The 15,529-nt window shown below is 42.2% G+C and overlaps 1 protein-coding gene across 1 annotated transcript in view; it reads right to left on the reverse strand.

Moving 5' to 3' along the window:
• The window catches only part of LOC118413565, a 46,176-nt gene extending 31,056 nt beyond the window's left edge, over positions 1-15,120 (reverse strand). Inside the window, exons 1-26 of the mRNA XM_035817090.1 lie at positions 14,951-15,120; positions 13,678-13,775; positions 13,397-13,471; positions 13,175-13,236; positions 12,609-12,724; positions 12,286-12,450; positions 11,789-12,019; positions 11,123-11,377; positions 10,672-10,710; positions 9,985-10,095; positions 9,345-9,578; positions 8,880-9,143; positions 8,605-8,643; positions 8,091-8,201; positions 7,394-7,627; positions 6,843-7,109; positions 6,545-6,592; positions 4,761-4,975; positions 3,836-3,983; positions 3,227-3,544; positions 2,756-2,976; positions 2,373-2,520; positions 1,631-1,948; positions 1,296-1,406; positions 754-864; positions 171-299 (exon numbers count right to left, since the gene is read on the reverse strand). Coding sequence (XP_035672983.1) covers positions 171-299; positions 754-864; positions 1,296-1,406; positions 1,631-1,948; positions 2,373-2,520; positions 2,756-2,976; positions 3,227-3,544; positions 3,836-3,983; positions 4,761-4,975; positions 6,545-6,592; positions 6,843-7,109; positions 7,394-7,627; positions 8,091-8,201; positions 8,605-8,643; positions 8,880-9,143; positions 9,345-9,578; positions 9,985-10,095; positions 10,672-10,710; positions 11,123-11,377; positions 11,789-12,019; positions 12,286-12,450; positions 12,609-12,724; positions 13,175-13,236; positions 13,397-13,471; positions 13,678-13,701 — 3,994 coding nt within the window. The 5' untranslated portion in view covers positions 13,702-13,775; positions 14,951-15,120. The remainder of the gene's footprint in view (positions 1-170; positions 300-753; positions 865-1,295; positions 1,407-1,630; positions 1,949-2,372; positions 2,521-2,755; positions 2,977-3,226; positions 3,545-3,835; positions 3,984-4,760; positions 4,976-6,544; positions 6,593-6,842; positions 7,110-7,393; positions 7,628-8,090; positions 8,202-8,604; positions 8,644-8,879; positions 9,144-9,344; positions 9,579-9,984; positions 10,096-10,671; positions 10,711-11,122; positions 11,378-11,788; positions 12,020-12,285; positions 12,451-12,608; positions 12,725-13,174; positions 13,237-13,396; positions 13,472-13,677; positions 13,776-14,950) is intronic.
• Between the last annotated feature and the right edge of the window lie 409 nt (positions 15,121-15,529).

Consider the following 15,529-nt stretch of genomic DNA (forward strand, 5'->3'; position numbering starts at 1 on the left):
GATCATGAAATGATGATGTCCCCGGTGTTAACTATATGTTAGGCAGCTCCCAGTATACTTAGTACGCCATGTTTCACCGCCATCAACCCATCCTATTCTTTGTGCGTTATTTGGGAAGAATGAATTAAGAATATCATCTTTGGTTACGGACAGGTGACAGGCGAGAGTACCGTAAAGACAGATTTCTGGGGACTCGTCTGATCCATCTCCACAGTCGTCCACGCCGTTACAAATGTTTTCCTGACGCAAACATCTTCTGTTCCGACAGCGGTAAAGCGTGCCAAAACCGAGGCATGAAGCTGAGGACGAAATATTACGATATGAATTATTCATTGATAAGAGGAGTGAAGTCAACAAAGACAGAAAAAAGATGACAGTATAATACATGTATACAATAGAACCCATTTTTTTAATTGATAAAAAATCCCAATAACATACTGCCGGTTCAAATAACAAGCGATTCTTTGAGCTGAAGCACAAGGTTATAACGAGATTAGTTACTAGAAAACGAGCTGAATTTCAGACAATCAATGAACAGTGAACAACTGGCAGTTGTACGTCTTTCAGACTGTGAAGACATTCGCGAATATGCCGCTAGCCTTCAAACCATGGACGATAATATATATATAAACGTGTAACGAAGGAGCCTGATTAAACAAAGAAGTTATGCAAGTAAGTACAGCGTTTCATTGTTTACTCTATCAAAGTCAGATTTGTACATGAATGTACTAGCCTACAAGCTTGACTACTTACTGCAGTTGTCCTCATCTGCCCAGTCACCACAGTCGTTAACGCCATTACACGCGTCTGAAGGCCTGTAGCAGGCCCCATTGGGGCACTCCAGGTCTCCCAGCTCAGAGCAACCTAGTGCAGAATAAGTTCTTCGTTAGCAATTCTAAACAATCTAGAACACAAATCTTAGTTCTTTCTGAATACATTTTGTTACCCAAACAAAAGCGTGTCAATTGACGAATGAAATTATTTCGATACAATTGACATATTGCTGGCTTCAAACGGTCCTACGTAGGAGTCTATCTGTTCCTTGCTGCAGGACAGGTACTATGCCCTTCAAACCCTGCCATCTACATAATATGAAAAAGTCAGTTCCACAGTGATCGCCAGAGTCGTAGGAGTGCTCATTTGGGTAAAGGAAAAATAGATAATTTTCTGGTGTATTAGAGAACAAGGCTAAGCTATGGTCTTACATGAACACAGAAAGAATGCAATTGTACATGAAGCTGAAGATCACATACCCCCCCCCCCCCCCCCCCCAAGAATAGATTGAAAATACTTACTACAGTCTCTCTCGTCAGTCTGGTCCCCACAGTTGTCCACCCTGTCACATCTTTGACTCTCCAGGAAACACCTTCCGTTGTCACACGGAATCACTCCGGGTTGGGAGCAATCTGAAATGTAAGCAGATAAACATCATATTGTTAGTTTTCAGTTGTATATTATTATGACAACGCTTGTCGACTCTACTTGTAAGTACAGTCTAGCAGACAAACATTATTCCATCGTTGGTGATAATTCACGACATTTCCCTTTTGCTTGGCCTGCGAAATTCTACATTTAACAACATAATGCTGCTAGATGTCAGGTGTCAGATGTCAGCTTCAGAATTCCCTACCCAAGCAAACGACTCCGACGTCCTCAGAGTGGCCACAGTTGTGCTGACTCCATCCACCTGATGAACAGTCCAGTAGAGTCTCCTCATCTCCGTCGCACTCAACATCGTCTAACCAAATAGAGCCATTACCCTGTCCGAAATAAGCAGAGTCTTCGTACGAAGCTGCGGTTTCATATCCCAATTGCCTGCAGACGACGCCTGCATCGCTGATATCAAAGCTGTCATCACAGATGGTTCCCCATTCTCCGTTACCTAGCCGGATCTCTACACGGCCTTCGTTCGAGGTCGCTCCTCCGACAAGGCGAATGTCCAAGGGCACTGAAAAGTACAACATAGTATCATTGTAAATTGATTTTACCACTACGTGAAAGTTTCCGAATGATGTACATGTCCGCATGGGAGGAATATCCCCATCTGTTTAAAATTTTACCTGTATACGGAATTCACGGAAACTTATTGGTAGTCCCTTTTCTAGTCATCTTTATAAAACAAGTCCAGTAAGTCTAATCGAAAATCTCCGTTCAGTTAATATACTATTGAAATTTCCCTGTGGAGAAACGTTATGGCCAGAATCGTGTATTCCAAAAAGTAGTTACTCAAGCAACTGGATATGATTTTGGAAACCATATCATATCAAGTTTCTTGTGGTTGCTTTTTGGCGTATCTTATGACCTAGATGCCTTTTAACCTTCATCAAAAAAACGTCTATTGTTAGACAGCCTTAAAGATTCTTTGCTCGTACCTCTTTCATCATAGGGCGTTGAACAATCAGCGGGAAGATCTGCGAGGCCTTGACACGACAGAGAGTCTGGCCACGAGTGTCCCTGCTGTGTAACACTCTGTTCACAACTGAACCTCACGTCAAGACAGAAAGACCTACAGAGTCCTATCTGTGGGGTCAGAATAATTGATAGTCAGTGTTATCTGTAGCAGACATTTTTGCACAGGAAGTGCGTGCTTCTGGTTCAAACAAGAGTCGAGTAAGTAATTTGTTGATACTAATCCCTACTGAATTACATTTAAGGTTTAAAAAGAGATTGTGTTACGAGTTACAGCTAAAGTGTAAAAGAATTTTCGTAGTAAGAAAATAGTGCATCATTGCAGAAAAAGGATAGTTGAACTCACCCGAACATTGCCGTCACATCTGGGCACGATTGCAGAGCAGGCTGCGAACTCTACCTCTGGATGACACTGGCTGGCTATCATCCCATCAATGAGCTGAAAAGTCGTTGCGTCATCAAGCAACTCCTGCTGCGACTTGTGACCCAGAATATTTGGGAAAGCCGTTATGTTGTAGGGGACAACTCCTCGGCACATCTCAATCTCTATCGGACTACACTCGAACGCTTTAAGTAAAAGAGAACACAAAATCAGTAAATGATTATTGGCTATTGATAAATTAAATTATGTGAGTTTATAAAATTCGATGTGCACGTCTTTTAAACTTCATCTATCAGCCTATTTCATAAACATTTACTGAAATCTACAGTTACAATCATGCGGAATGTCATTCGGTTATGCGGGTTGTTTTACACGAATCACCCTATAAAGTGAACTTGAAAATCAACAGTAAAGTATGGTTTACAACTTTCTTACATCCACAAACAACTCCAACGTCCTCGAAGTGGCTACAATCGTTCACCCCCCAGCCGTTCGACCTGCAGTCCAATAATGTTTCCTCGTCGCCGCCACACGAAACATCGTCCAACCAAATTGAACCGTTTCCCTGCCCGAAATGAGCGGATTCTTCGTACGACACTGCGTACCCGTATCCGAGTTGTCTGCAGACGACGTTAGCATCGTTGATGTCAAAGTCGTCATCACAGACGGTGCCCCATTGTCCGTTACCTAACCGGATCTCTACACGGCCCTCGTTTGCAGTCGCTCCTCCAGAGAGGCGAACTTCCACTGGCACTGAAACAAGTATTTTGTAGGCGAGGATTAGTTTAGGCGATCTCAAGTTGATCTGAACATTCACATTGTTTTAGCTAGAAGCCAAACAAGTTCACTTCAAAATAAAATCACCAAATTCACTATTTCTTCTGCCAACACTATCGGATATTGGAAATGAAAGTTGGTAACGTCTTTTCTGACTTACCGGTTTATTACATAATTTCTGTCTCGCAATGGAGCAGAATTTGAGAAATCATTTCAAGATTGCCATCAACACGCGTCTGTATATGGTATTATGATCCGTATATTTACCTCTTTCCTCATACGGAGAGGCACACTTCTCTGGTAAGTCCGGGAAGTCATTGCAGGACAGAGCAGATGGCCATACTGCACCCTGCTGTACGACAAGCGGTTCACAGCTTTGTCGTACGTCGTAACAGAATGTCTTGCATGGCTTTATCTGGGGAGAAAGAAGAGTGAACATGGTAAACAAGTGTCCAGGTATCTCATAGGTCCATGATATATCTAGAGTTGTATTTCTTTTTAATTAATTGCTTTATCTTGTCTTATTCATCAATTGAATTGATGATGAAGGTAATTTTGTACCCCAGCCATTAATCATAACCCGGATTTTCTGGATTTTCTTGTACATCAGCATTTTCTTGTCAATCTTATCATTTCCTTACTAAACAAACAAATCCTGGAAAGTACTAAGTAGTATTGAGATAACAACTTTATATCACTGCGGTCGCCAATCCGAAGGCGGAATGTCGATATTCTGTCTATATCTAAGTTCTAAAGACGTCTGATGAATCTAAATGATGGTATTGTTCGCTGACAATTGGTTTGGAGTGGGCGGATTTCTGTACCTGTACTAATTTGTTTGGTAAAGGATCCATGGGGCAAGGGAAACAGCTAATGCAAACTTACAAGAGCATGTCATTTCCGTGATTCATACCTTCCCTTCTTCCCTATATCAACCCGGCTATCTGTGGCATCCGGTTAGCTGACCAGTTGGCTATGCTCTGTCGACTACCACTCTCTATTATCAGCACGAGGATGTTCTTCTGTAATGCTGCGATGCCTGAAAAAGTTGCTAGGAGGCCCACAATCTCCGGTTCCTTTTTTTTTTTTAGTTTGTGCCTTAAAAGTAGCGCACACTGCCTAAGGTGTATGGTGTATTATTTGAAAGCCAAAGTAGCAGATATCATTTGAAAACAAAACTAGAATGGATTACCTGATCACGGTCACATTGCGGCACGGCTGCAGAACACACGCCGAACTCCACGCCAGGATGACATCCACTCGCCATTAACGCAGCCACTAATTGATATGTTAATGAATCGCTCAGGAAGGCCTGTTGTGACAGGTGACCCAACAAATTGGGAAACCTTGTGGTGTTGTACGGAACAGCTTCACGGCACATGTCAACCTCAATGGGACTGCACCCTGCTGAAAACAACAAAAGTTTACAAAACAAGTTATACGAAATTGTTAAATCTCTCATATTACAAAGTAGTAGAATACCTCATTTCAAGCAAGCGAATTGTTTCATCATATTTTCATGCTAGAACCCTGGTATGAAACTTGTAGTTACCTTTGCCAGAATGGCTAAGGTTATGTTTTAGGCTTGTGAGTCTGTGTGTGTGTGTGTTAACAGCATAACTCGAGAAGCCTTTGATGTATCCCGATTATATTTGGTAGGTGGGTAGGGGTCGGAAAAACGAAGGTCAAGTTCGATAATGGGCCCCCTAGCGGCTTGCTAAGGTACTGCAGCAGAACCTCAATTTTTGATATCTCCTGTTCTGGACATGCTGTGATCATGATTTTCGAGTGGTAGATAGCCCTTGAGGCAGAGAGTAAGTGCTGGGAGTTTGGGCCCCATAGCAGCTTTTTTGGAACTGCAGGCGCCGGTTTCCTTTCAAACTTTGGACGAGAATAACTCTACAACGTGTTGACGAATCGTCATGATTTTTGGTATGTACATAGAATGAGTGATGACTTACATAATGGTATACTAATTATGCAAATCAACAGCTAATTTGCATAATTAATTAGGAAAATTTATAAAACCACTGCATTCCATGATAGGACTTTCAAACTTGTCACATATGTAGCTGGGAATGAGAGAAATGTCGATAGATATCAATTATGCAAATGATGGCCTCATTTGCATAATTAATGAGAAAATATGAAGATGTTGACGGATCATCATGTTTTTTTGGTATGTAGGTAGCGTAAGTGAAGACAAACATAATGAGATACCAATTATGCAAATCAACAGCTAATTTGCATAATTAATGAGGATATTTTATAAATTCGCTACGTTCCATGATAGGACTTTAAAACTTGTCACATGTGTAGCTCAGAAAGAGAGAAATGTCAATACATATTTATCATGCAAATGATGATCTCATTTGCATAATTAATGAGAAAATATGAACGTGTTGACGGATCGTCGTGATTTTTGGCATGTAGATAGCCTAAGTGAAGACTTATATAATGTGATACTTATTATGCAAATTAACAGCTAATTTGCATAATTGATGAGGAAAAGTTTATAAATCCACTGCATTCCATTATAGTACTTTCATCAAAGTTGTCACATATGTAACTGAGAAAGAGGGAAGAGAGTAAGGGGTGTATTTAAAGACTTTGAAAGAGAATAAGTCAAGAATGGATCAAAGGATCATCATGATTTTTGGTATGCTGATAGCTTAAGTTATGCTTGCTACAATTTGATATCAATTAATTGTAACTTGGGATCTAATTTGCATAATCAATGCCGAAATTTTATAAACCAACTCCAAGCATATAATTATGAAGAAAATGAAATGAGTAACGCATTTGTCTACAGACATCATTCTACATAACAAACCTGGTTTATTTGGCAAAGGTATGTGTTCGTGGAACTCTAGTTTTCCATATAATTTACCTGTACAAGTCAATTGATGCAATTCCAACATATGACAGCGTAGTTTTCTGCAAAGACGTTTACTAATAATCGTGCCAGCAACTTACCACTTGCACCTGATGATTCTCTCATTTCACAGCGAGGTCCATCGAAACCTTTAGAAAAGTAAAAATATTCTCAGGAAAGTTTGCATAACAAAGCAAAGTCTGGTGTAAAATACGTGTACTAGACATGATAAACTAGGGTGTGCTGAATATTGTCAGAAAATCCAAATAATGTTATCTCCAATATGTATCATCACATCGTACAGAAATGCACGTGAAATTTTAAGATTGCTTTGAAAATACATAAGCATATGTAGAGAGTAGAACAAGCCAGAGAATCAGTAAAGAAATATCTGCTCACCATTGTGACAATCACAGCTGTAGTAGTCTTTACATGGCACTTGCATGCATTCGCCGTTGTTGAAGCAAGAGTCCTCCTCCCCCTCCTCGCACATTCCCAACACAAACTCGCAGCGGTAACCGGTGAAACCTGCCGGGCAGACGCAGCTGATCTCCTGTTCACAGTCTTCTGACCCTTCAGAGCAGGATGTTATGATCTCACAGTCTCCGCCATTCTGACATGTGTTCTGGTTGCAGACAGTTGGTAACGGGATTTCACATGTCATACCTGTGACGAAAGAAATTTCTTAAGTACGTCTTGCAAAGACTGCTATAGTGCAACTGCTGGCATGACAGAAGATGGGATTTTGTTCCACAGACTAGCTCTTTAACACAAATAATATAAACGAGACTTGCTGACCATTTTCGGCTGATTGATCTTCGAAGGGCCGAGAAGAAATTTGCTTTATGTGTATAAAGATCACGTATGATACTCCCTCACATTAGACCTAGATCTCTAACATTTTCATGTTGAGTTGACCAGCATTTATGTAAGATACCATCATCACTTACCAGTGAAACCTGGAGGACACTGGCACTGGTACTCTGCAGGAACACCGTCTCCCATGTCCCATGACATACATGTGCCGTTGTTTGCACAGGGGTTGCCTGATCCACAAGGGTCGGTAAAGTTCTCGCAGGTCTCACCATGGTATCCCAGGCGGCACAGACACGAGAATCCATCCTCACCCAAGTCACAGCAACTCGCACCGTTCATACAGGGATAACTTTTGCAGGCTCCTGTAGCTGAAATATATCATTTTAAAAAAGCCTCAGTTTTGCCAAGTGCCGCTTCTAGATCTACATCTTTGAACAATGGTAGATTCCTAGATGAAAGTCTACATCAAAAAGAATACAACTTGGCTGGTAAAATTTACACATTCAACAGCTGGTCAGTCTGTTTTGTTGACATTTTGTACTAGCTTACAGTATGTTTGCTTTGAAACAATCCGTCTTTTGAGAAAGTTTATCATGAACTGTGAAGCAGTTTACAAAAATGCAGTAAATATTCAGACGTGGCCATCACATAAGCACTACCTGGCCCATGTGACCACTTTTGGGGTGTTCTGTTCGATAGCTTTTTTCCAGCAACATTACTAATTCTGTCCATGGTGACCACTTTATCACTAAGACCAGATTTTATCGGCCCGTGAGTGGTCCACTTGCTTTCATGGACTGGAATGAACGTGTAGGATTTAAAGACACTTACGACAGCCTCTTTCGTCGCTCCGGTCCCCGCAGTTGTCTTCATCGTTACAGGTACGGTTCTGGTGCACACACAAGCCGTTATCACACCAAAATGTTTCAGGTTGGGAGCAATCTGGGATGAAAGAAAATAAGGCGAACAATCATGTGAAACGAATGGAAATGAGTATCTACTCTTACATGCATATAAAGTGGGAATGTGAGGTAAAGTACAACGAATGTTATAAGGTTCAGTTCCGAAGCTTCACTTCTTTAATACTTCTTATCTGTCTAAAATTCCTTCAAGCTTTCTTTCGTGCTAATATGTTGATGACAATTTGAGTTAATGTTTCTGATCCTTAATCGCCAACGATAACCCGGGACCTCAACTCACAACCCCCCCCCCCCCCCACACACACACACACACACACACGTCGTTGCCCCTTGCGGGGCCATTTGGAGGTATCTTGATGTAGATGTAGATATTTTGATGGGTTAATTGTTTTCATTCGATGACATTTGATTTCCGCTATACTTACCAATGATGCCAGTCGACTCACATCTTGCTCCTCCAGTACCTGGAAGGGCGAATAAAAGATAGCCATATATTGATGCATTGGTGGGATCGTGGTATGCTTACCTGGTGCGTCTGCCTCATGATCACACCATACTTTCTTTCAGTGATCACCCTCATTTTTTTCGAAGGCTAAGTTTGAAAATCAATAGAAGTCACTAGGTAGCCTATGTCAAATTGCGCAGACCATCTTGACATAAAAAGGTACAGTGCTACATAGGAAACAAGAATCTAGCTCACCATTCCTGCATTCACAGCTGTAGTAGTCTTTACATGGCACTTGCATGCATTCGCCGTTGTTGAAGCAGGAGTCCTCCTCCCCCTCCCCGCACATTCCCAACACAAACTCGCAGCGGTAACCGGTGAAACCTGCCGGGCAGATGCAGCTGACCTCCGGTTGGCAGCCTTCTGAGCCTTGAGAGCAAGATGCTGTCACACAGTTCCCGCCATTCTGACATGTGTTCTGGTCGCAGACAGTTGGTAACGGGATTTCACATGTCATACCTGTAACGACAGAAAGACTGCTAGAGTACAACTGTTGGCATAAGGGAACATGATTTTACTTAAGTTGGTCGAGAAGAAACGAACTATATGTGTCGCTGGACTCAAGATAACTTTGATACACAAAATAGACCTAGAGCTGTAACATTTTAATGTTGAGTTCACTGGTGTTTACGTAAGGTGCCATCATTCTTTCTCACTTACCTGTGAAACCTGGAGGACACTGGCACTGGTACTCTGCAGGAACACCGTCTCCCATGTCCCATGACATACATGTGCCGTTGTTTGAACAGGGGTTGCCTGACCCACAAGGGTCGGTAAAGCTCTCGCAGGTCTCACCATCGTATCCCAGGCGGCACAGACACGAGAACCCGTCCTCACCCAAGTCACAGCAACTCGCACCGTTCATACAGGGATAACTTTTGCAGGCTCCGGTAGCTGAAATGTATCATTTTTAGAAAGTGTCAGTCTTAATTTTGCCGGTTACCTCTTCTAGATCTGGCCATCTTTCAAGAATAGTAGATTCCTAGAAGAAAGTCTACAATACATGAAAGTGAAGACAACTTGGAGGGTAAAATTTACACATACAACAGTTAGTCAGTCTGTTTTGTTGACAATTCGTACTGACATTATGTTTGCTTTGAAACAATCCATCTTGTGAGAAGGCTTATCATGAACTGTGAAGTAGTTTACAAAAATGCGGTGAATATTGAGACGTGGCCACCACATAAGCACTACCTGGCCCATGTGACCACTTTTTGGGGTGATCCGTTGGATAATTTTTCCACGGTGACCACTTTTCCACTAAGACCAGAATGTACGTGCAGAAGTCTAAGACACTTACGACAGCCTCTTTCGTCGCTCCGGTCGCCACAGTTGTCTTCATCGTTACAGGTACGGTTCTGGTGCACACACAGGCCGTTATCACACCAAAATACATCAGGTTGGGAGCAATCTGGGATGAAAGAAAAATAGAATAATGATGAAATAAAATAGGACCTTGTAGACGGAAACACCAGCTCTTACAAACATGTAAAGTGGGAATGTGATGTCTCATATAACCTCCTTGATGAATATTACAAGGTTCAGTTCCAAAGCCCTGCTTCCTTTTTCCGAAAATGCTTTCAAACTTTCTTGCTAATATGTCAATGAAAATTTAAGTTGGAATTCAATCAGACTCGCAATTGTCAACTATGTTTTGATATGTGGCGTCGTGTTTGGCTTAACTGGTAGAGTGTTGTGCTCGGAACCTAGTGGTCCCGGGTTCGATATGCGTCACGTCCCCGGCGTTGTGCCCTTGGGAAAGGCACTTTGCCCTGACGGGGAACTTATTATGTTTTGATACATGCCAAATAACATTAGCAGTTACTAAAGCAACTGGATATGATTTGGAACTATAATCATACCCAGTTTCTTGTTGTCAATGAGTAACTGATGTTTGACGAATCTTATTACCTGGATGCCTAACTTTCATCTACAAATGTTTTGATATCTTTTTCATCTGATAATATTTGATTTCAGCTACACTTACCGATGATGCCAGTTGACTCACATCTTGCTCCTGTGGTACCTGGAAGGGCGAATAAAATATCAATATACTGTTACATGATTGGGACGGTGGTACCGAGTACGTCTGCTTCACAACATCCCTTATTACTTCCATGAAAATGGAAGTATTGTTGCCATATTGTTTTCAGTCTGGAGCTTGTGTGGGGGATACTAAGAAGTATCTCAAGAACCGTTGGAAGGTTTGCAATGGTTTTTCTGTCGCAAAGTCGAACTGTAATTCACAACACAAATTTGAAGCTACGAATTGAATGTTCGACTTAGTCCAGACTTAGTCAATGAATTGAAGTTGGATTGTCAAAATTTGAGTAACTTCAGTCTTTCGTGTGATGAATATTACAGCTCAACTGTGTTTCAAAATGATTCCTGCTAACGCAGATGAACCCAACAAGCTAAATGCTATACATGTAGCTCACCATTGCGGCATTCACAGCTGTAATAGTGTTCGAACGGAACCTGTCGACACTCGCCGCCATTGTCGCAACTGTCCTCGTCACACATCCCGAAGACGAACTCGCAGTAGTACCCTGTGAACCCTGCCGGGCAGACGCAGCTAACGTCTGGTTCACAGTCTACATCACCATGAAAACAGGGTGTTGTCAGACAGTCCCCTCCATTCTTGCACGTGTTCACATCACACACGGTCGGTACGGGCAGTTCACAGACCCTGCCTGTAAGGAAAATAAACGAATTACTATATGAGCATTAATGGACATATCTTTTCCGAGAATATCAATGAGGTTTGCATTAAATGCCACTTTTTGAGATGGCATGATGACATCTTCATGAATAAGTACACATGAAATCTATAGAATACTACCCTTAGAAAACCAAGACACTTGTTTATAAATGTTTACAAGATAGTTGATGCAGTAACATTAGAACTGCCAAATGTCATAAAATGGTATGATTACCCGACTGTGACCCATTACTATTTCTTTCCTTCACCAAAGGTTGCGGTTAACTATATCTTTACAAATGATTAATACTCTAGCTGTAATGCTCAATCTTGCTCGACATAAAATATCTTCTTTCCCCAAAACTCTGCATCCTCGGGGTAAATATTATCTGTGCTCACTTACCGGTGAAACCACTGGGGCACGTGCATGACGGGTAGCGCTCGTCCCCGAACTCCTCGTACATGCAGGTCCCGCCGTTCATGCAGGGGTTGCTGCCAGTCTGACAGGGGTCGGTGTAGTTCTCACAGATGGGACCCTCATAGCCCAGGCGGCACTGACACAGGAATCCTCCATCCGGGGGTTCCCAGCAGTTGCCATCGTTCTGACAGGGGGCGCTGCTACACGGGCCTGAAGCTGAAAAAATAAGTAGATAGGAAGGAATTAGGTGGCGAATACACCTACAAGGTCACAGAAGGTAGTGTTGTGAAGGCGACTATCCCATGACTTGGGCATAACTAAAGCGGTGTTGCGTTAATTCCTGACGTCAGTTCTTGCTTGTTCGCCATGCCATTTGTATCCACGACAACGTGTTGGCGTGTAACAAAAGTCTTTGTCTTGTTATTGACAAGTTCTATCTTAACGTTGGGACATTTCGACAATTGTCGTTGACAAAAAATTACCTTCGTCAGGCCGACAAACCCCTCTGATGCAGATTTTCTCTTCGCTGATGGTTGGTGTTGTCGGATGGTAGGAAAGGGTTTGAGAGCGATGGTTATACGTGCCCCCTAGTGCGTAGAACATGTAAAGGCAGTCATCGTCGGTGAAGGCTAGATCATTGTCGTCACCTGTATTGACGAATAAAAACGTGCAAAAAAGGTATTATCAAACATTAAAATGATGATTGTAAAACAACAAAGCATTAGATTGTAACGAATGAGCTGCATAGGCATAATCCCTTAAACACTCGATCTGCTAGTAACGCCTAGTAAGCAAATTGTCTCACCGGTGTTACGCTGACGGGTGAAGTTGACGTTGATCACACCATTGTTGTATGATCCCTGTGGGTCCTCTATGTCGTTAGAACTGTCCTCGGGCGGCATAGCACGTGCATTTGCCCACCTTATAATCAGAGACAGACCATAGACATGCTGAGAACATAGTTCATTACAAATTTACAATAACAAAAATAACAGATGACAATTGTGCTCTTGTACCATGGTGCCCTGTAGTGCTGAACTTGTAAAAACAACAGGGAAACGAACACAACAGCATTTATTTCAGTAGGTGAAGGATGAGATGTTCGCAGGACTTTAATTTCGCGGCTGGGAGAAAATGAAGTGTTCACGGTGATTTTAAGGTCGCGATTGAAACAAAGCTTAGGCGGGCAGAAATGAGACGACAGAACAAAAGTGGCTAGTTTTAAGTGCGGTGAAGAGGTTTCCACAGAAACCGTGACCATAATACCGCAGCGAACATTTCTCGCCTTTTAAGTACTGCTACAGGTTTCCTACACAGACACTATTTGTCATAAGTTGTTTGATATGTCTCTCGCATGTGCAGTCCACGTACCTATCAGTGATAGAGACCCCGCCGTCGGATGACACCGCCGCGACAATAACATCAGTGTTGGGCTGTAACATTGCATGGATTCAACGTTATCTTAATCCTGACAGTTTCTCGAGACGGTTGTCATCAATTTGACAAACTTGATGTAATAATAACAGTGGATCTGTGTAATTATCAAAGGTCACTAGATCGACAAAAAGACTAGTTTTTCTGTATGCATCATACCATGACTCGATCGTTGGAGAAACCGATGCCCAGCCACTTGTCACTGGTCTGCCTGGCGCTCATCTCGAAGAATATCTTGTGAACATCAATTTAAGATTAGTTAGTCACACCATTAAAAGCACTTCCGATCTTAAGATTTACACCGCGACAGATGACGTCCTATGATATATGATCCCTCATCTTTGTGCTCCTTGAGACAGTCTGTCTTTACTTCGATTGTATTAAGGCATGTTTCAAGCTACCGATTATGCTACCTAGATGGAGTTTGCCATCATCCCTACCTTATCGGTGTCGGAATTGTACATCCAGGAGACTGAGTGGTCACAGTCATCCCCACGGCACCCTTCCGGAGTGCTCCAGCGTCCACGACACTCCCCTTCTGCAGTCATGACAGGATGGCAACTTGCGTAAGTCATTGTCTTGAATTATACGTGTTAATACATTGTATACATCACAAATAGCATATCAAGCTTCTCAACTACATCTGTCAGAAATGTGATTATGGCAGGATGTGCAAAACACGCAAATAACTACCTGATGTGTACAATACCATAACTGCATGGTGGCAAAGGACAGGAATTTCAGATTCGTATCATACATGTATGTATTAAACATAGTTAGTAAAATGTAAACATTGCCTTGCATGATTATTATGTAAATGTGAAATACACTTGCACAAAATTTGTGGTATATACGGTTACAGAGCAGATTCATTTATGCATGCAAAGCACAAAATCACCTGCGAATATGTCATGCCTACACGTGTACATAAGTTACCTTGTAATAATATACTTTGTCATCATGGACACTAAAGGTTACAGGAAACGGAAGAGGAAATAAGCCTTTTACGAGGGGCGTTCAATAAGTAATAACTCTGACCCATTTCCCATAGCAGGAGATTAATGAAACTTGGCACAGTTATTAGACTTTCTCTTCATAGCAACCACCCAGAGTTATGCATTTCTCCCATCGTTTGATGCAGCTCTGGACATCGTTTTTGTAGGACACCCCAGGTTGGTCCTCCAACAGATGCCTCATCAATGGCAGAAGAGGAACGACCAGGTCTGGGAGCTGTTTTCACAGACTTCCGGCCATGTTTGAATTCAGGATGCCAGCGTTTTACAAGGTCAAATGATGGGGCATCATCACCATAAGTTTCTTTCATTTCATCAAAAGTCTCCTTTGGTGTGCGTCCTTTCAAATACAAAAACCGGATCACTGCGCAACACTCAACTGGTTCCATTTCACACCTGGTCCATTTCACACCTAACTCAGTTCAAACACCAGTAAATCAGAAACCACAATTAGTTCAGAGCTCTTTTTTGCAACATAAACTATAGATATATGAAGCATTACACGTGCAAATTTTCATCTAGATTAGACAACTGGAAGTGGGTTAGAGTTATTACTTATTGAACGCCCCTCGTACTGGATTCTTGATGTGAGCAATGGAGGGACATAAAACTTTCTCGAAAATCACTGGGTCAGAAAATTAAAGAGAAAAGCTGTGAAAGGATCGATCGCTACGGTGTTGCACAGCGTTGAGCAGGCTACCTGAATCATCCTCGCACTGACTCCTGGGAATACACTTCCCATCCTGCAGTGCGAACCCGGCGTTACACTGACACCCTGGGATACACACTTGTAAACAGATGGGTGCGGGGTTCTCACATGTGGGCTGGCACTCTCCATGGCCACAGGTGTCGAAGTAACTGTTTTCACCGCACTCTACGGCCGGGAAAATCGACGTAATGTTATATGTTGAACTGCTAAGGGCGTCCGTCTTGGCTGGGACACGTCATATGTCACTGAACAATAGTTATTTTGTTGCCTCCAATTAAAAGGAGGTCGTTTTTAAGGCAGCGTCTGTCTGTCTGTCTATCCGTTGGTCAACAAGATAACACAATAACGGCTGGATGTGGTTTCACATTTGGCGCGTTAGTTGCGCGAAAGTGTGTAAAATATTTCCTGGAGGCATGAGGTCACCGAACTCTATTTATTCATTTATAAAAGAAGGAGGCGAATGACACTAATCACAGGGCAGAATTAATCACTTACTCACTCACTCACTCACTCACTCACTCACTCATTAACCCTCACTCACTCACTCAATCAATCAATCACGCACTCACT

The sequence above is a fragment of the Branchiostoma floridae genome, chromosome 4 (genome assembly GCF_000003815.2).
Source record: "Branchiostoma floridae strain S238N-H82 chromosome 4, Bfl_VNyyK, whole genome shotgun sequence".
Classification (NCBI taxonomy): domain Eukaryota; kingdom Metazoa; phylum Chordata; class Leptocardii; order Amphioxiformes; family Branchiostomatidae; genus Branchiostoma; species Branchiostoma floridae.